We start from the raw sequence: 20,694 nt of genomic DNA, 5'->3' as shown, positions 1-20,694 counted from the left end.
GACCCAAAGAAATCTATAAATATACAGTTAAGACCCAACTACAGATACATCTTCCTTTATGAGGAACAAAAATCAATCAAAAGTTCATTACCTCCCACCTGCAGCAACAATATTGATTCCGCTTTATGCTCATATTCTTCATTGTGTTCTTTATCTGTTTTTTTTTTTCTTTTCAAAATGTCCAGTGCAGTGTTTGTGTGCAGCGTGTTTTTACCCATTTTCGATCCCTTTTTGAGCAGAGAGGCCACCAGGGCTGGGTTCTGGCAGCCGCTCGAGGAGCGTTCAGAGGCTCGGTTTCCGTTATGCTCAGTCCGTTCCAACACTGCGCCGTGATCCACCAAACAGTGCACCTGCCAGCAAACGGGAGATCAAATACACTTTTTGATTATAATATTCAAAATGCAGCACGGATCTTTTGTAAGGCAATGTAATTAAGTTGTTTTTGCTATTTACTTTTGCTACATAAAAACAGTATAAGTGCGGTTTTCTATTGATCCAACATTGGGGCATAGTAACAGATTAGCCTTGGTGTCAGTCCCATGTTCAAATAAATACAAAGGATTAAACAAGAGTGACCCACAAACCTTGAACTTACTTTAAAATGTACAAAATAAAACCACCCACAGCCCGATGTTGGTGGTTTAAACCAGTCTTTTTCAGTGATGCCTTTCTGCAGCCCCCTCCTGCTACATATAACATGTGCTGTATATTCTTTAATGTTCGCGCCCAGGGTCCTTTCATCCCTTCTTCCTCCTCTGACCATCATCAATTATTTAATACTAAAGCTATATGTGGAAGTATGTCACTGTTTGCAGATCAGCAAAGGATGAACTGCACTGAGGGCTTCAGTCCAGTATAGCTTTATCCCCTAAAGGTTTTAAAACCACAACTCCACAAGTGACAAGCTGCACTTCAATTAATAAACTCAAACCTGCAGGAAATATGCAAAACACTACTCTATGTTTGCCTTTAAACAATCTAGCTGGTAATAAAACTCATTCTGCAGGACTTGATTAAAACGGCATGGTTATGCTAATTTAAGAGGAGTTCAATTATTGAGTGGGCTATAAATAAGCTTGTCTAAACATCACTTCTTCGTCTTGTAATTCCAAACACCCACCGTCTCTGAGTCTCCATTCAGAGCTGCAAGGTCGAGGGGAGTGCGCCCCTGTCTGTCTGGCTGGTTCAGGTCGGCACCGGCCTCCACCAGATGCTGAACAGCTGCTTTCTGTCCCTTTACACAGGCCCAGCTCAGAGCAGGGAGGCCCTCCTGGTCTGCAGAGGACAGGGACGCACCTAGGGACGTAACAAATTCATATGATGCTTTGCTCAGACAACATGAGCACCCATATAGCAGTTAACGGCCATACCTTTTGACAGCAGAATATCCACAGTGCTTATATGGCCTTCAGAGGCAGCCAGTATGAGTGCATTTCGCCCTTGTTTGTCGGTTACATTGATGTCGGCGCCTTGTTTGAGCAGCAACTCGACAACCTGGAAAATACTTCAATGATTAGCTAGGTGACGGCGAGAAAGATTGATGACGGGACAGTTTATTATCTGAGGGACTGGGGCGGTATGATTACTATGATATGCATAGTAAAGTTGTACATCATACTACAAACTGGGGGCTCAAAATCAGTTCTACCTTTTTCCAATCAAAGCTGTGTATAAAGACAACTTATACTCATGCCGTTCAATTTGAAATTCATTTGGCAGTATTACAGAGTAAACAATGGAATAACAAAAAACATGTATTTTTCATCATGGAGCCCTTTATCTTACTATTCATGCAGCGCCAGTTCTTTAGTGGGTTTCAGAGGTCTATTCAACGCTGCTAATTTATTCAATTGCATAACAGAAGATGGACCACATTCTTTATTATTGCATTTCTAATTGACAAGTGCTCCTCCAACAAAATCCATTGAATGTCCTCTATTGAATTCCCGCTGAATACACAAACCACTATTTCAGGCAGTCTTCAGTCTAGACAAATCAATTTTCAGATACAGCATATACGACACAGAGAAGAGAAGCACAGTTTCACAATATCGCCAATAATTTACCCCATAGTGCTAAATGCCAACTTGTTCAATAGTTCATATTACAGCTATATTATTGATTATTCCTTTGAAAGGAGGATGTACTGGAGTTTAAACCTATAGCTGCAGACAACAATAGGTGCAGTTTTGCTTTATCTAGGTCTAAAAAATAGTCACCTGTGTATGTCCATGTTTTGAGGCACCAAGCAGCGGAACCATCCCTCTGCGATTGGCCACTTCCAGCCCCGCCCCTCGATCCAGAAGCAAACTGCATATTTCCATCCTCCCCCTGCCGGCTGCAGCGCTGAGCACTATCAGGAAACACAAGCATACAGAGTGAGAAAACCCCCCCAGCAAGGCATGGATCTGTAATTGACAGATTCAGCGCAGAAAAAATACACAGAGTGAGGAAAGGTGAGATGCGAGCTGAGCGGCTGATTTGCATTTTCTATTTGATTTAAATTCAAGCACTGCTGCATCTCATCAGATCATATCCTGGAGAAATGTGTTCAGCAACGAGGTGGCAAACTTCGGTTTTAATAAAATCTGATAAATGCCAGGGATTAAAAACTTTCACAGACACCACAGAGATGATCTATAACAGGGAAGTACCAGGCAGCAAACTTTCAAACAAGGATAACGAAGCAGGAAGACGCAGACCTACACCAAGACATTACAGAGCTACCTAGCATTTATTTAGACAACTATACGCCTCCCAAAGGAGATGTTCTGGTGATGTCCCATGGGGAAGAGGCCCCAGAGAAGTGCCAGGACTCACAGGGTCTCTCAGGGCCTCTCAGTTGGCCTGCGAACACTGTGAGACTGGCCCGGAAGCTCAGGAGGAAGTGTCCAAATAGGGAATTCTATTCTAGGTAACCAGGTCTCAGTTAAAGCAGAAGAATGCTGATGGATAGATATTAAAATGTTTTAATACATTTGCATTAATTAGATGCTCTCCTGCAAGAGCACCTCCAGTGGGAGACTAAGGATGCCATGCTGTAACAAGGAGCGCCACAGGAGGTTGAACAGCCATTGGACTGTTCAACTCTTCCCCCTTCAGCAGGGTGGAATAAATAGGTATTTATTAATATTTTACTTAGATTTAACCCTAACCCTAAAGGGACAAGATGCAAGTTGGTCATTTTTATACCCGCTACTGCCACCTCAGGTCTTACGCGTAACTGCAGTTTCTATATTAAGCTTGTGCATGACGGCACTTCAGTAACACCTGTTGGAGTGACAGTGCAGGATTTTAGAGGCAGTTGTGGTGAACAAGTCTGAGTTCATTCTACACATTAGGACATTGCTGGAACATGTAGGGGGAGGAAAATACTTAATTTTTAACATTTTTAAACTCAATATAGTCCCTTTAAATTGGTGCAAAATTCAGTTTACGGTCGAAATCCTAGTAACCATTCACTACTGCTACCACCAAAATAATAACTGATCTAATGGTAGCACAAACATAATCTATTAATCAGTAACAAAGGTGAAAAGTTGAAGTGACTGTATGTCTGTCTGTATTCAGCTCACATCTGCCAAGCACAAGGATTCGCTCAAGGACATTCAAACATTTTATGAGGGAAAAATAGTGGACAAAAGTTAGTGCTTCACCTCCTCTCCCGAAGCTTGTGTAGTTAACAATGACAAACAACAAGAATGGAGCAGATAATTGAGCAGCTGAGGACAGGGCACGGCTATCGACGCTAACCCTGATGGATAACGCTATTGATCATGTGACCTCAAGGAACAGATCAATGCATTAACGCGGTCTTTAAATACAAAATATTACCCTGGGTATTTACAAACACTAAATCTGACTGGCTCTCCCTGTTCCAAGGTGAATGCAGCGCAAAGTAACAAGGTTAGGGGGTTGAAACACAGTGCGACACACTGATTAAAGCCATGGCGGTGGTAATTTATACTCATTGAACAGCAGTGGGCTCTACAATGGACAGAACTCCGGGAAATCCAACACTACATGCTGTTTATGCACTGGCTTTTTCACTGGTTAGAAATGAAAGTAATTGTAAAATATAACGTACCGGTTTTTTTTTGTTACAAGACTCTATTTAAATTTTGTCTCAAAGAATGCAGTATTCCCTCCATTCATCACAATCACAGCTCCTCCCAGGGCCCAAAAGCACCACTAAAGCGCTACTAAAATTTAGTTAGGGCCATTTTGCTTAAGCTTATTTGTGGCACCTATTATTATGGGCTAGTGCATTGTATTTCACGTTAAGGCCCTGCGGTGGGAGAAAGCTAGTGGTAACAATATCTTTAGTCTATGAGGAGCAGAGCAGGCATTCACAGCATACATAAGTACTGACTGATGCTAACAACCATCATGATACTCTTCATTCATCTTTTTTCCTCATTCCTGAGGGCGGAAGCCTACACTGTCAACTACGAGCTGAGGCAGTGTACTCTCCAGAGAATGGGCAATTAATTATCGCGTCGACAACTGGAAACATCCAACCATCCATCCTTCTACACATTCACAAGGGGAAAATTGGTGATACTGAACAACTACAGATGAAGGTTTAAATAATGTCAGGTTTGTATCAAAAAATTAAAAGATACATTCAAGTTCAGTTGTGAAACATTATGCTGGGTATCCGACGATCGCCTAATTAATTTCAAACATATTAATCATGACATAATCCATGCATTTCTTGTTCAGCAAACCATAAATTATGCTGCATTTATGCCATCATAGAAACTTTACAATTTGAGAGAGTAAGAATAACAGATCGGGCTCAAATATTTGCAACAGTGCCCAAAAATGTTAAAAGTGACACAGCAGATCTCTATAGTGAACGCAGGACAGTCAGCGCCATAATGGGGGATGACAGCTTTCCATTGACTTAAGTAGGTAGAAACTGATCAATATCTATCTTTAAAAGTTTGAAATGACATAATTAAACCAGAAGCACTTCCATACACACTGGAAGTTTCACACTTTTACATCTTTCAGCCGCTAGAAGAATCTTTCTATTGCATTATGTTCGACCTGCAAGCTGATCTCAGTTACTAATCCTTCGTTAGCGTTTAAGACAAATTACTTTGAAATATATATCTATTGTAATGCTTTAAGATGTCGCTGCATTTTGTTCAGTCCCCCGTGGTTGTAATTCTTGTAGCCTCTCTGTGACAGTAAAAAAGTAAGAAAGACGGATAGATCAGCAGTTAGTAGCTCTGTGATTTCAATTCACTTTCAGTTTGCAATTAATAGCATTACAAAAAATGATACAAAATGGCAGCGGATAGTATTAAAAATTCTTTTGAACATGAGTTTCTTCCAAGAGCTCCCAATGCTTTTTTTTGTGTTTTTTTTTTTAAGCAAAGTTTACAAAGCAGAGATGTGGCTGAACTGCGGAGCCTGAAGCCCCCTGGAGCATGACTCCAGATCTGGCGTGATGGACAGAAAGAGGTAAGAGAGCTATATTTATCTGAGAGAGGAGCGAGTGGAGGATAGGACTGAAAGAGGAAAGAAACAGAGGTGTAGAGCAGAGGAGGGGAGAGACAGGGGGAAAGGAGCGTACCAGTTTCTCCCCAGAGAGAGTCGTGAGCGTCCATCTGCACCGCCAGCTGTTCGTCTTTCAAGTCCAGCAGACTCCTCACAACCTGCAGGGAGACAGTTGTGTGTATTAGCCTCCACTGAGCATGTGGAGAACCTCTCTACTATCTATGGACCACAATCAAATAGGGTTAAATAATGTATATTTAACCTTAAAGGCATGATCTCTAACATTCAAGGGGTGGGGCAATAAAGGTGAAGCCTACAGGGAGTTTATGTATGCATTGTAATAAAAACTTTGTATCTGGACCATAATATAGGATATCTTTCAACTCCACTGATTAGTATCACTCAAATGCTCATAAGGAGGAGCACCTGACCAAAAAAAAGGTTTCCACAAAAAAAAAAAAGGTTACAAACTGTAATATTTGATTGGAGCCCCTTTAGCTTTGATTAGAGCACACATTCGCTGTGGTATTGTTTTAATCAGCCTCTACAATGTCAAAAGATCCTGTGATGCATTCATTATTCACCAAAATCTTATACTGATGATGGGAGAGTGTGACCATTGTGTGACCACTTTTTGAGCACATAGTGTTCCTAAATGTAGGCCCGACCAAGTGCAGCAACCCCCACACCATAACAGTTCCCAATTATTGCAGTATTAACAGCTTAAAGTATACCTGTGTGTGTCCCAGGCTGGCAGCAGCAGTGAGGGCCTGTTGTGCAGCCTGCCTTTTTACGGTTGTGTTCTCGTTGCTGAGGTGTGGCTCGGTGTCGGGAGCGCTGTCCTGTCCCCAGTCCTGTCCCAGCAGGATGTTGATGATCTCCGCGTGGCCTTTCAGAGCGGTGTGAACGAGCGCACACTGGCCGCTCTTATCGGCGTGTCCCACCTGCCACAGAGGGACCACACCGGGACATGACACTGCTGCTGGACACTGCTCCCAAATACTCTGCCCTACATTAAGACTCTTTATATCTGCGTCCAAAAATAGAACCAGGGAAATCAGGGCTTTTTGGGAAATCATCAAGGAGAGGTTAGGAAATTGAGTGCTGGTGCTGAGCCTGGCGGATGCTGAAGTTTCCCAGAGAAAACTAACACTGACAGTTAAAAATGTAATTTGTGTCACATACTGAGTATCGAGTGTGACAGACACTCAAGATGATGGGGGAAAGGACACCATGATAGAACCTAGATAACTATAGATATCTATTACATCTATAGATATAATGTAAACATGAAATAAACTGCTCATATGGTGTTTTCACTCAACATACATCTGGGTAAATTAATACTATACTAGGTTTGTACAAAGATACTATTTTCACTTCCATTTTCAAATAAATCACGCCACATTGGCCCCAAGTATTAACCAGAGCAGATTGCTATTGTACACGTCACTCACCTTAGCTCCTTTTTTGCAGAGAAGAATAACAATGTCAGTGTGTCCCGCGGCTGCTGCCAAACACAAAGGGGTCATCTCGCTGTCCGTAGGCCCATCCACAGGAGCACCCATCTCCAACAGCAATGCCACCATCTCCAAATGTCCCAGATGGGCATGGACAGCAAGGATTGGGGCATGACCCACTACCTCTGTGCCCCAGGTTACACTAGCGCCTCCTAACATCAGCAAACGACTCACCTGCACAATGAAAACAAACAAAGCATTAAACATAGAGAAAGTCATGAGGATGAGCTTCAGACAGCAGCGTGAATAATGTTAAAAATGACACTGTCTAACACAAAGACCTGTGTCATTATTGTCAAAAACTATGGAAGTGGTGTTTAGTTTCATTAGCACATGGTTTGGAAAAAACAGCCTGTACTAGCCTTTGTTTACTCATTTCACCATTTTAGAATCTCCAGGAGTGTATGTGAGAACATTCTAATCTATGAAGCTCCTCCGTGTTATTAAAGTCTTGTGAATGTGAATTTCTGTGGTAAATGATGTAAACCAGTCCAACCTTTTTTGACAGAAGATCTACTTTTCAAGCAACCAACCTCCCGAGATCTACCAGTTCAGTGTCAACATCGCAAACCTGCGAGGTTGAGGCGGCCAGGAGGACGGGGCCGCAGCTCCGGCTTCAGTAGAAGTCAGACCTGGGGCTGTGTGAGAGGCGGCTGGGGTGTCAGACACAGCAGCCCCCGCGGAGGCGCTGGACGCCGCAACTATACGCAAATAGTCACAGGAGTGCGCTGATTTTCGCGAAATCCTGTCCTTTCTCTTTCCCTATACACCTCGCGGTCAACTTGGGATCAGGTCTACCAGAAGAGCGCAATCGATTGGTTTGGCACCCCTGCAGGTATCTCTATCCTCAGTATCTTGGCAGTTGTCTTATGTGACCCAACCCACCCCGCTCTCCCCTATATAACTAGATAGCTAGATGTAAAAGGGAGAACCACATCATGAATGGGGACAATGCCAGGGTCATCTGTGCCGAAAGTAACAAGTACCACCGCTGGATCAGAGAAGCCATTGAGATCAGGAAACGTGCACCAACATCTATGAACCGGGACGACGGAGCGTACACCTTATCCCACACCTGGGATGCCGTCCTGAAGAAGGCGCCAGTCAGTAGGGGGCGTAAGCTCTCCCTACTGACCGGAAAATCCATGAAAGCTGCCTACGACAGGTCACCTCCACCACCAGGTGACGCTTCTGAGGAAGATCCCAGGAAGTGATCGAGTGATCTAGTAAAGCGTTTAAACTAAACCTTCTGTCTTACTAAAAGAACACAACTAATATACATCGCTAGATATTCAAACCACTGTAAAAAACCTGAATAAAGCAGTGGACCTTTACATTGTATGTCTGTCTAGTGTATTTTGCAATAGAAACATTTCTCTCCACTACACCGCAGTGGGGCAGGGATATGTCACCTTGATGTTTGGCGTGTAGAGGTTCCTGAGGGAGGCCAAAGCTGCGGAGAGACTGTCAGTGCTGCAGCTCACCCACACGGCCTGCAAAACGCTGGACGATACACCTGTCTTCTTACTCAGGCCCTGGGAGAGTGAGAGAGAGACAGAGCGTGAGCGCAGAAGGAGACGGCAGGCAGTGACTGAGATTATGCTCTAATTAATTTCCAAGAAAGCTGGGTGCTTCTACTGTGCTTGATCACAAAATTCATTATAGGGATTATGGATGAGTAGAGAAAAAGGTCAAGTGTCTCCGTCTTATATTAAACGCAAATTTAGCAAAATTGTGAAAGCCTTGGAAATAATGAGCAGATGACCAAAACTCCACACTGACACTGATAAAGGACTTGCCCTTGTCACAAAGAAGAGTATTAAATTAGATATGCATTCATAATTCAAATAATCTTTGGTGCAAGTTATACAAGACTGTTATTCTATAGTAACCTTTCTGTTGAAGCAATTTAAATGTGTTTTCCGAATATATTGAATATAAAGTGTGAAGTTATGCAACAAACCACAATTTATCTATGTAAAAAATAAACTTTTTGCTGCCTTTTGTTTATGCTTCAGGGCCAACAGTTCAGCAACATGAGAAGTTTAAGTTGTTCTTTTTGCTTCTTTTAGTTCTTAAGAAGCAGAGTTGCATCCCAGGAGTAAATCAATATGTAGAGGGTTTTAGCCTATTGTGAAGCTGAACAATCTCCCAACGCATTACGAGTCTGTGCATGAACTAAAGTGTATGGATTGTGTGTGGGAGATGATGGATCAAGGTTGGGTCATTATTGTGTTGTATTTTGCATTATTTATAGCAAATAGTTCTTGAACCCTAAAGCAACAAACGTGATCAGGGAGGACAAATGCCTTCGTTTTAGAGGAATTGTGTTCTTCGTTAGTTGTGTCAATGTTTTATTATGATGTTTTGTAGTAATAATAATAATAACAATAATAATGCACTTTTCTGGACACTCAAAGACGCTTTACATTGCATTATTCATTCACTCCATACTTGGTGGTGGTAAGCTACTACTGTAGCCACAGCTGCCCTGGTGTAGACTGACAGAAGCAAGGCAACCAGTCTGCGCCATCGGCCCCTCCGACCACCACCAACCACTTACTCACTCACTACATTCGCCAGGCTTCCTGGTGTTTCCAAGCGGTCTCCCATCCAAGTACCGACCATGCCCGTCCCTGCTTAGCTTCCTAGGTCTGACGGGATTGGGCATAGCAAAGGCAGTATGGCCACAAGTAGTGGTTAGTGTTAACTGGACTGATTCTGATTGTATTACCTTAAATATGTGGGCCTTGAGGATGTGGTGTCCGAGCTCCATTGTCTGTTGCCGGTTCAATTTTCCCTCCTGTCGTGAAAACATGAAGGCCAGCAACGCATGGCCGCTCCTGGGGAGTTAATGTAACATTTCAATGCCTCTGCTAAGTATGCAGTATGTAAACTATCTGTAACCTCTCGACACACAGTGTGTGTCCGGGCTGTTCAGCATTAAGGGCATTGACTTGGGCCTCACCTCGGGTCACAGAGGAAGTCGTTGCTCTCTCCATCCGCTCTCCAAACCAGCCACTCTCTGAAGGAGGGGTGACACAGCATGCGTGTGCTGTCTCGGCGCCGCACCTAGAGGAGGTAGAAGAAAAATTGGACAATCATTTTACACAGTTGCCAAAATGTAGGAGCCACTTTATCTATCTAGTGATTTCAGAGTCTTAACACAAACACAGTACAGACATGCGGGTAACAACAAATTCATGTTTTTAATCCATAACAAAACCAGTCATCCTAGTTTACGTAAGACTAAAACATGTCTCTAAGCATCTAGTTTTTGGACTTCCTTTTCATAGAGAATTCAAGGAAGAAACCCTCCTATTCATGTCCTTTTATCAAGCCATACAGGAGTCTTACCCACATCTTACCATGAATCCAGCCAGACTGTCTAATCTCTGCAGGAAGTCCATCCACTCCAGCTCCCCGCTCACACTGCCTGCATTCAGCGCCCGGAACATTTGCTCGTCCGTCAGCGGGTGCAGAGATGCCAGTGCCACATTCAGCACCGGAAGTACACGTTCAAAGGCCTCTTTATCCGGGAAGCTCATGCGGCACATCAGTAGGTAAACCTGACAACACAAACAGGAATCAATAGTTAGTAGTGTGGGGGTTTTGGGGGGTTTGGGGACAACCAAGACTTTTACAAGGTCTAAATGAAGTCGGTTTAAAATGCAGCAGATTGAAGACAAAATGCCGAAAATAGACATACAGGAATTGATAGTGTGATTAGCAGAAGCAGGAAGAAGCATGTAGCAAAAAGAGCATGGCCCACTGCACAGAAAACAGTACATATCTTCTGCATGGGATCCTTTTATGTTTGTTCCAATTTGCAAAATGTACGTGGGTACACACAACAACTTGACTTCTTATTATGGTGACACATACCTACCCACATACATTGTTCAAATACATAATAAGAACACAGGAATCCTCAATTAGCATTATGAAAAGGGAGTATAAGTAAAAGCTTTTATAGTGTGGTGCACAGCCTAAACCAGGTCAATGAAAAATGAGGGTCTACAGTCTTTCAAATCGAAAGTCTTATGATATTTCTTCAACGCAATGATCAAACGGTGAGAGGTACAGCCTTAAGGAGCAGAGTGGTAGTGGCATGTTACTTAGGCTCACTTATGTGCACAAAATCTACTGCTTGTATAATGAAGTTCATTTTCCCACAAACTTCGACTTACACGAGCTTTATATAATTGGCATGCTACACATAAATAAAACCTATCCATACTAGTGAATCACATGTAAAAATGAATGAATGAATAGTTAAGTCTGCATTCGTTTCCCTCCTCAGACATCAAACAGTGAGAGAAACTTATACCTCGGCTTTGCCTTTAGCAAAGTAGGATCAACAAAGGGTGAAGCAGTGTTGCTCCACTGCATGCAAAGCAGAAAATGACTTCTACATAGAATTAAAATACCATACTAGAGTTTGAGCTGTCTGTATTCTTTTTTTTTTTTTTTTACAAAGAAGGAGACCGATATGTTCTTTAGTTATGGGTTTGCTTATTGATTTGGCAGTTCCAGATGTACTTCCTATGAGGCCTCTCTATTTATCTGGGCTCAGGACTGCACGTACAAGAATCGCTCACGATAGTATGTGGGGATTGGAATAAGAAATAATAATTTATTAAATTTATGTTAAATGTATGTCTCCGCTGCACACCTATTATTTAGTCCCTCATATATGCCATTAGCCTTTGTACACTAAAATGCATCTGTTCTCTTCCCATCTGCTTATGCAACATTCAAATGCCTATCTGCTTCATTTCGGTTACTGAGTGCTATTTTTGTCAGCTTGTAAAAGGCATTTGATGTAGGCATTTAAACTTTTATTGATGTAATCTGGATACAGCAGCAGGTCGTATGTGTCTTATTTGGGAAACACAAGCGTGAACACCGGTTGTCACTTGTGCACCTTTGTGGCAATTTTACGGACATTGATTGCCTTTGGCCAGGAGTGAAAAGTAATTTCACAGCACATAGCTCTCTGGGCTGACAGGGCGCTAGACTGAGAATTTGATACACAGACAATGCCCAACAATTTAGTGCAGGCTTATATGAAAAACGTGACGTGCAATAAAAATGTTGACTCAGGCAAAAACAAAATAAATGGCACTATTCTACTATATATATTTACATGTAGAACAAATTACAAAAAAGCTGATTGAATTTGACTGAATAAAGGAAATAAAAACTTTACAATTTTTTAGCTATAATATAATTTTTTAGGAACAGGAATCTGATCATTTTGAGAAGAAACAGCTTGCTGAGATGGAAGTCTGTAACACTTGTTTTCTTTATTAATCCTTCTCTGCTAATTCCCAGAATAGCAATTAAGGCCTTAAGCGCATTGTACAATGGAAAAGATGTTCATAAACAAAAACACACCACTCCCATGTAAGTATTTAGTATTAAGGTAATTTACCATTTTAGCAATTTACTGTACAACAACAATAACAACAACAACAACAACAACAACAACAACAACAACAACAACAACAACAACAACAACAATAATAATAATAATAATAATAATAATAATAATAATAATAATAGTAAGAATAGTAAGAATAAGAATAAAGGCAAACTAAGTGACATTTTGGACCATACTGAAGCCAGAAAACTAAACATGCTCCAAATGACCAGCTAGACATATAGTAGATTATGCTATTTTTATAGTGGGTAATTAAAGAATGGGCTTGAATGTTGACTTAAAAAAAATCTCATATGTGGCTGCCTTTAATAAACGTCTCCATGGAGACGAGCTGAAGACATCCTGCTCCCAGTAAAGTCACAAGTCAGGTCTGAGGAGCGGTGAGCCGCTCACTGCAGTCAAACGTTTGTTTGTTCATCTATAAGGGTGATTGATAGATATGCTTTTCTGTCATTATACAATTGTGAACAAAATTGCGTTAGATGAGAGATATCGGGCAGCTGCAAACCTCTCTTCTCCGGGGAGACAGGAAGAAGATAAAAATATGTGAAATAAATAAATGCTTGTAAATGGTACGGTGGCGCAGCGGTTAGCGCTTGTGCTTCACAGCTAGAAGGTCATGTTCCCCCTGTGCCAGTGTAGGTACTCTGCTAACCTCTACCTAAAACATGTACAGTAGGTGAATCCTCCAGCCAGGTGATACTGACCATTAGCCTGGCTCCACACCTGGAGATGGGTCCCCGGGCGCTGCACTGTGGCTGCCCACTGCTCCTTACGGGTTGCCCCAGCGGCATCGAAGGATGGGGCAAATGCAGAGGACAAATTTCCCTACGGGGACAATAAAGTATAGCTTAACCTTGTAGTTTATTCTATTTATTGGGTCAAATGTTACGTGGCGTGGCTTTTTGTAACAAATTATGATTTCTTTTTCATCAACAAGTCAGAAACCAAGCATGACATGAAAGGGGGAGAAAAGTGAGGAGAGGCGTACAGCAAATTGTCTGAGCCAGGACTTCTTGAGCCCACACAGCCCTGTGTCCCAGTGCTGCAATATAACCCTCCGGTCCCACCCATCCAGAACTGCCAATTTCTTAATCATTTAAATTTTTTCTGATGACATGAATATCGTATTTCCCACAGCAGTTTTATTTTAGACGGCTCACCTCTGACAATGAAACAGGCACGACGAGATAGTTTCCTCCCTTAATGGCCAGGTGCCCCTTGTGAAACAGGTCCAGAGTGAGCTGGAGGTACAGGACAGACCCGTGACTTCGCGATGAGAGGTGGCTGCAGAATTTACTGAGCAGGAGCTGGTCGGGCGCAGTGCCTGTTGCCGTGGTGACGTTGGAGGCGATCTGAGCGCTGTTGTTGACCCGATGGTGAATGTAGTCACTAAGGTCGGCCCCCAAGTCACTGCTGTCTGGCAAAATGTCCAGAGAGATGCCCGAAAAAGGGAGGAGGGTGGTGATTTCCTGCAAAACATGAATGACGTGGATTTGATATTAAAATAGGGCTATATGGAGTTATGACATTTAGAAGTGACTCAAGTAAAAAGGGCAGCAGAAACGTCATCGGGGGAAAAAAAGCCCAAAATACCTGTATAAAAAAGGTAATAACAAAAGTAATATGCTTTTCGATATTAAAAGTGAAGTGCTGAGTCCATAGACTGAGAGCCAGGGTGAATTACACTTATCAAGAGTGATGTTTGAGACGGTCCTGGTTGCAAGCAGGTGTGTTAGTTAAAACTAGTTTCCTTTACAGAAAGATCCCTGACTCATTAGCCCCAGGTATTGCCGTCTGTTTTTTTACTTCATGACATAACCTAGAACTGCGAATGACTTCTGTCAATAACCAGAATAAAACCAAATATACAGTCATTTTGGAGTGCAGGATTGAAGCTACGCTACAGAATGATGAGTGTTGTGGAGCTGACTATTACTGTTTTCTATCACGGTAATTTACACTGGCAAACTGAAGAAAAAGGCCAGACAGATCTCCATGGACACGCTCACCCTGGACATGGGTTATTCACTGCTCTGCCTTCTGGTCAAAAATGCAGATTGCTAAATACCAGTATCAACAGATAGAAAAACAGCTTCTATCCACAAGCTGTCAAATCCTTCACTCCATCTTTTGTTACCAAGAGACCTGTGAGTTTGAACACTGTATTTTGATGTTTATTACAAGACACTTCCTGGAAAAATGATGCCATGAAAAAAGAAAAGGTCTGCCTTTATTCACCTTACTCCGCCCTGCCCACTTTTGCCTCTTTTTGCTTTGTCGCTGCACTTCCGTTGTCCTGACACTTCCGGTCGAGTGCGAAGCCCGTTCATTAAGCGGAGAATGAGGGGAAAAGTTCACAGCTCAAATCTGATGTTTAGTAGATTGATTTGTATAAAATGTCCAATGTTCATCTGCGCCAACAAGTCAACACTGCATTGTTTCTCTGTGCGGCCTGTGTAGTGACTTAATCTGGACTTCTCCAGCCCCATGTTAACAGATAGGAGAAAAGGGGCGGGCACAATTCATGGCGGCGCCCACCCGAGCCTCCGCAATAAGGTGAATAACGCATTTACCGTGCCATTGTTTCGATAAGCCCCTGCAGAGTTCACTTCTCACCTAGATTTTGTATTGGTGATGGGAGAGTCGTACCTGCCTTCTCGACCATTTCTCAAAGACTAGCAATAAGGTTGAGAACTGGGTTCTGTGGCCAATCCTTGTGTGAAAAAGAAGTCTCATGCTCCTTGATTCACTCTTTTACAATTTGAGCATGATGAATCCTGGCATCGTCATAGCGAAATATGCCTGTGCCAACAGGGATGAAAACATTTGTTTGGCTAGGCAGTGTATATGTTATATTAAACCAAGATTACGCCAACAGAAAGTCCAGACATTATTTTTAGACCTAATCAGCCTTCAGCGCTAAAAGAGGAATAATGCAAAAGCCACATGACCAGCTGCCATTTAAAATCAAGTGAGCGTGTCTTCAGTGTCTTTGGTGCATTAGGCGATGAAAAATTAAAAGCAGCATAATCAGGTCCCGTTCCTCAGATGCCATTGGATGTGACTCACACAGAGCCATTGGTTACAGTACACTAATAGTGTGACAATGACTCAAGCTCCAACATTGCTGACAGGCATCAGATATTGTCTCCTCTTTAACTGTCTTTAACTGCTCGGCAGTTGCCAAGGCTTGCCAGCTTAAAAAAGTCATGTTGTCAAAACTCACTCACAATTAATAGAAAATTACGTCTTGCTTTGACAACACACAGTGTAGCCCAGAGCATCAGTGATCTGCTGAGGTAAATTAATGTGTGACAGTAATGTGTTTTAGTTGGTCATTTCAGAATAGAAAACATTTTATAAAAATGTTGTAATCGGATTAGAATGTTGGTAAAGTGTCTTGCCCAGGGGCACAACAACAGCATGCACATGAGAAATGTTTGTTTTGTGGGCAGACACTCATCCCACAGCAACACTGCTGCTCTATTAAAATGTATATGCAGCATCATGTATAACTGTGGATTAAAAAACATGCTCATATTTCACGTTTCAAAATGTAAAATTATGGATAAGTAAAAGCACTTGAGTTGGGCTTGCTCTCTTAGCATCTTGTTTAAAGCATGGAGCTCCCTCCACTGGCAGTAATAGCAAAAACAAACCTCAAGCTAAAAAGTTTTAGCTAAGAGATTGAAAGCAGGATGGGTCCAGAATTGCCCAAAATGGGTTCAGTGATAGACTTTAAAAGAGAATAAATGTACACTCTATAGTTAAAAAATATACCCTTTTCCAATACAATTTACGGCTACAATGATATCTTTTATTGATGTGAGCATGAAGGCGGGTTCTTGGTCTAAGTAGTGATTACTCAAGTCGTGCATGATAAGAAAAAGGCTCTAAATATGTTTTGCGTATTCCCAAACAATAATCCAATTATGTAAGGCACTGGCTGGCCCCTGGGCTCCAGACTTTTCTGCAGTCTCTGGTAGTATTACATCCACTCACAGCCTAATCCCGGCAGCATTTGGAGGCTTGGCCAGTGCCACGAGACAGATGCGAGTGCTGTTTGGCAGGATTACCCACCAGATTGAGAAAATACATCAGACGGAAGCAAGCAACGCTGCCAAATGCCACGCTGCCTATATAGTGTCAATGAAATGTAACTCTGAGTTGATCAAAGGCAGCTAAGAAAAACTGACAAATTTAGCGTTGCTAATTTAGGCAAGGTAACATTTGGTTCACAAATCCTGCCCTTTTTGGCATTGAGATCACTTCATAACTATTCATATAAGAGAATTAAAATAGAAAACAATAGCAGCCTATTAAACCAGTCTTTCAGCACATAATCATGACTTAATTAAAAAACAATTTGCTCACTGGGCACTGTGGATAGTTCTTTTCAAACAGTACAATATTGTTCGCAAAACTGACATTACATATCCCTTTGAGTCTTTTGATTGTGGTTATTTAAATACACATAGGTTTTTGTGCATTCTATTATTTTTATATTTTTCTCCACAAACAAATATTTGGCTACTTTCATAATCCCAGTTCTCTGAGTAGCATTAGTGAGTGTCTCATGTACAGTATCCCATAGTGAGGCAAAGAAACGAATGCTATGAAAAAGGAACCACACTTTAAATGCTCTAGATCAGATGGATGTCAAAAATCATTGCCATCATTTTCAGAAATAATCATGATAATAACTTGTGTGACGTGAATAAGCAAAGTGACTGAACTCACCAAAAGACCTGTCCTGACTGTTACCACCAACTTTAGCCAGTGTGGAAACTTTGAGATAATTTTGGTAATGAAAGCTGCAATGGTGTCGCCGTAGTCTGGTTTATGAAACTCTGCCTCGTTCAGGCTGTCCACCAAAATGATATAGTCCTCTTCAGGGAGTCTCTTCTCTGGAAACACAAAGCACAAAGGGGAGAATAAAGTTGGATCACCATGAAATCTGAGAAAATGTTGCAATTTCATGCTCCTGCACAACCAGGATAATATTCCTGGCATAAAAATAGGTTTGTACTGGCAATGGCATCTGGAAATCCATCCAAATCACACATTTTGTCATGTTTTGTGAGATGTGGTTGAGGTAGGAGAAAGGACGTGGTGAAACAAGGTGTAGGCATAAAATGAAATTTAATGAGAAGTTGGCTACTGGATACTACTGCTAACTGATTTAAGCTGAAAATGCTGGAGAAAAATTAGAAAAAAAAGAACCAAGTGAGGGAGCAGGGGCACAGGCGCGTGATTGGCAGCTGTCAGTGAACAAGAGACCACTGGGACAAGTTGACAAGAGCAAGCGCAAGGGGGTGGTGTCTACGAATGCTATGCTATATCTGATGAATAATTGCATATATATGAGAATCCAACCTTTGTAGAGCCACAACATATATTAGAATATATAAGAATGTGCTCTGTGTCACAATGTAAGGGGTGCCAAACTTAGTCTGTATGGGATACCTCAAAGGTGCACTATGCAACTTTTTATGTGGAAAAAAAACTTGAAATTTGTGTATATTTGACCTTTTAGTGACTCAGTGGCGTTATGGGTACAGCATGGCGCCTTTGCTTTCCCTCACAGTTGCCTTTATGACGCTACAGGGTCAATTGTTTTTTCGGGGTTCGTACCAGAAACTGGCCAGAAACCCCAAAAGGTCACTAAAAGGTCAAATACGCACAAATATCAAGTTGTTTTTTTTCCACATAAAAAGTTGCACAGTGCACCTTTAATGTGCCTACATCCCCATACCAAACCATGTGAAGCTCTCAAGCAAGTTATTGTCAAAAAAGAAGGCAATCCGTCCTTGGACTGCAAGTTTTTTTCACAATCAGATACAATCATGTGGTTGAAAAGTGAGTAAATCTCACAGGTTGCAATTATAGGTAACCTTATTTTCTTATTATGTTAATGCTATGGGTAAATGTGATGTAAAATATACATTGCAAATCTAATCTCAATAGACTGAATGAAAGAACTTGCAAGCAACTCTTCAAAAAGGGGCAAAGTTCAAAGAGACATCTGCTTTGACAGTTGGTCTCGAGCCAGTACAAACCGCGCATTGTTTTGCAGCTCATCACCCGCTGAGAAAAACACCGACTGCTGCTATTGATTACAGTGTGCTATAAGAGGAGCAGAGGCCGCTGTCGTTTATTAGCCTCAAACTGAACGTATCCATCACGCTTCGTATCTTCCCCGCTGTCACCTCTTGCCGGTGAGGACTCGTACACTCGCGCTCTCCATTTTAAACTAATAGAGATTGAGTTGACAAAACACACACTCCTCTTGCAGAGTCAAGCGTCAGGTCATCAATCTGGCTGACTGTGGCTATGACGAGCAAGAGCACAAACTAATGCAACCTTCACAGCAGCCTCTCCAAAGCGTCCTGCGACCTTGAAATCATGTGGGATGCTGATGACTCACCGGGGCAAAAATAACACTCATCATTCCCCTATGTAAATGACCTGACATCTGTTTCACACCAGCCGCAATCTCAAATCACTGACCCCAACCGGGAAATAATCAATGATCCAGTCATAAATTAATGAATGGATAATATCAGCCAGGAGATTGCGGAGGGCTTCCTAATTGCAGGAGGACGGAAGCAGACACCATAAAAAGTGAAGCTATTTTAAACTTTAAAAGCTGTTTAAATTTTAATGTCACATTTGTCTTTGATTGTGTGTGCCTTACCTTTGCGCAGAGTGGCTAAGGGCTCCAGGACGCCCTTCTTAAAGGCAGAGATGGGATCTTGGACACAGGACCGCAGACTGAGTGCATTTTGGATATGTGGCTCTTGGACAAGAAGTTCTCTGTAATGGGTGAGCTGTGGGGCTCTAGCCAGCAGGGCGGCGATGCTGTGCACAAACTCTGGCACCAGGCAAGTGTATGTGTTGTCAGCCTGACAGAAATGGTAGGCCACCACCTGAAGAAAGAGAGTAACAATAATCCATATCACAATTAATGTGCATTCAAATATGTTTAGAAAAATAAGGCCTTCTTTAGGATGAACTGTTCCACTCGTTGGTAGTAACCTACTATTTCAGTACTGTACTTATATGATTGGAATAATCTGAGCTGAATAAAGCCTCTCAGAAGTCCACCAGAGGTGGCTGAGTCATATCATTTGTTCTGAGGCATCGCAGGGTGAGGCCACATACTATAAAAACAGGCTGCTCTGACAGCCAGCTGAGAGGTGAACAGGTTTCAACACTGACCACTATAATTTTAAATGGAGAAGTAAACATCACCAGGAAACAACAGAGTTACACGAATGGGCATTCGATGTCCTGCTGATCCGATACAGTCTCTTTCACATGGATGGATGGATGGATGGATGGAGTCTGTAGTGAGTCGGCTAATACACTGGAGCTGCACAGCTGCTTGTTGACCTAAATATGTGACGTGGCAAAAGTCCTGCTGCTTGTCTTGGCCAATCATCCACAATGGTCGCCCACTGCTCCTGACACTGAAGAATGAGTAAAGTGTTGAGGATTTTTTTATTTTTATTTTTTTATTTTTTTAAATAAAATAAAAAAACGTATTCTTACAAAATTGTTTGATCGAAGCAGATCTTTTCTGATTGAACATTTTTGAAATACCTCAATGCAATACTGTAATGATACTTTGGTAGTATATAGTCCCTATTTGCCCTGGTTTTAAATCAATGTCAACCACACGTCCGATTATCAATGATTTTGAGTGCATATCTTCCATCACAAGTCTCAGTAGTTCCCATGGAAACTCTTATTGAGGCCAAGTTAGTAAATTTAGCAGCTTCCATGCCATTTCTGTGATGCAATCAGCAGCATGCTCTACATGTGCCCGACAAGACCCTGGGACATTGAGTTATTTGACCCTTTTTATCAGTTTCAAAGTTTTACAGAAGGAGGCTACTGTTCTGTATCTATTTAAAGAAACTGTGAAGCTGGTAGCAGCCCACACCCTTTAGTGTGTATGAGAAAGCTGTAATCAAAAACACAAATCCTAATCTGGGCTATCAAAACAGCCAGCAGGAGAAAATGTAGATATTCTGTTAACATTTCTGTCTTTTGCCTGTGTAACTGCATGAAGCAGTAGCCAACTTAGCAACAGCATCGATCTCTTCTTCTATTCAGAGAAGCACTGCCTTTGATCAAGGCCATAGTCTTTGCAACAGAATCTCCAAGTATCTGAACTTAATGGGAATTAACAGTATTTTAAATCAAAAA

General features: G+C 41.9%; 1 protein-coding gene across 3 annotated transcripts in view; it reads right to left on the bottom strand.

The window, feature by feature from the left end:
• LOC306962094 (protein TANC2-like) overlaps positions 1 to 20,694 on the bottom strand; it is a 56,680-nt gene that overhangs the window by 7,524 nt on the left and 28,462 nt on the right. For all 3 annotated transcript variants that reach the window (XM_079555151.1, XM_079555152.1, XM_079555150.1), the window contains 14 exons: positions 19,178 to 19,409; positions 17,221 to 17,387; positions 13,641 to 13,949; positions 10,400 to 10,600; positions 10,000 to 10,103; positions 9,766 to 9,874; positions 8,444 to 8,566; positions 6,969 to 7,205; positions 6,246 to 6,455; positions 5,588 to 5,669; positions 2,220 to 2,353; positions 1,371 to 1,494; positions 1,121 to 1,296; positions 215 to 350 (listed from right to left, as the gene is read on the bottom strand). In XM_079555151.1, the coding sequence (XP_079411277.1) occupies positions 215 to 350; positions 1,121 to 1,296; positions 1,371 to 1,494; positions 2,220 to 2,353; positions 5,588 to 5,669; positions 6,246 to 6,455; positions 6,969 to 7,205; positions 8,444 to 8,566; positions 9,766 to 9,874; positions 10,000 to 10,103; positions 10,400 to 10,600; positions 13,641 to 13,949; positions 17,221 to 17,387; positions 19,178 to 19,409 (2,344 nt within the window). The remainder of the gene's footprint in view (positions 1 to 214; positions 351 to 1,120; positions 1,297 to 1,370; positions 1,495 to 2,219; positions 2,354 to 5,587; positions 5,670 to 6,245; positions 6,456 to 6,968; positions 7,206 to 8,443; positions 8,567 to 9,765; positions 9,875 to 9,999; positions 10,104 to 10,399; positions 10,601 to 13,640; positions 13,950 to 17,220; positions 17,388 to 19,177; positions 19,410 to 20,694) is intronic.

Source organism: Gobius niger (assembly GCF_951799975.1).
Source record: "Gobius niger genome assembly, chromosome: 4".
NCBI classification, from domain to species: Eukaryota; Metazoa; Chordata; class Actinopteri; order Gobiiformes; family Gobiidae; genus Gobius; species Gobius niger.
The sequence above is the reverse complement of the archived record's forward strand: the minus strand, read 5'-3'. Positions and strand labels throughout refer to the sequence as shown.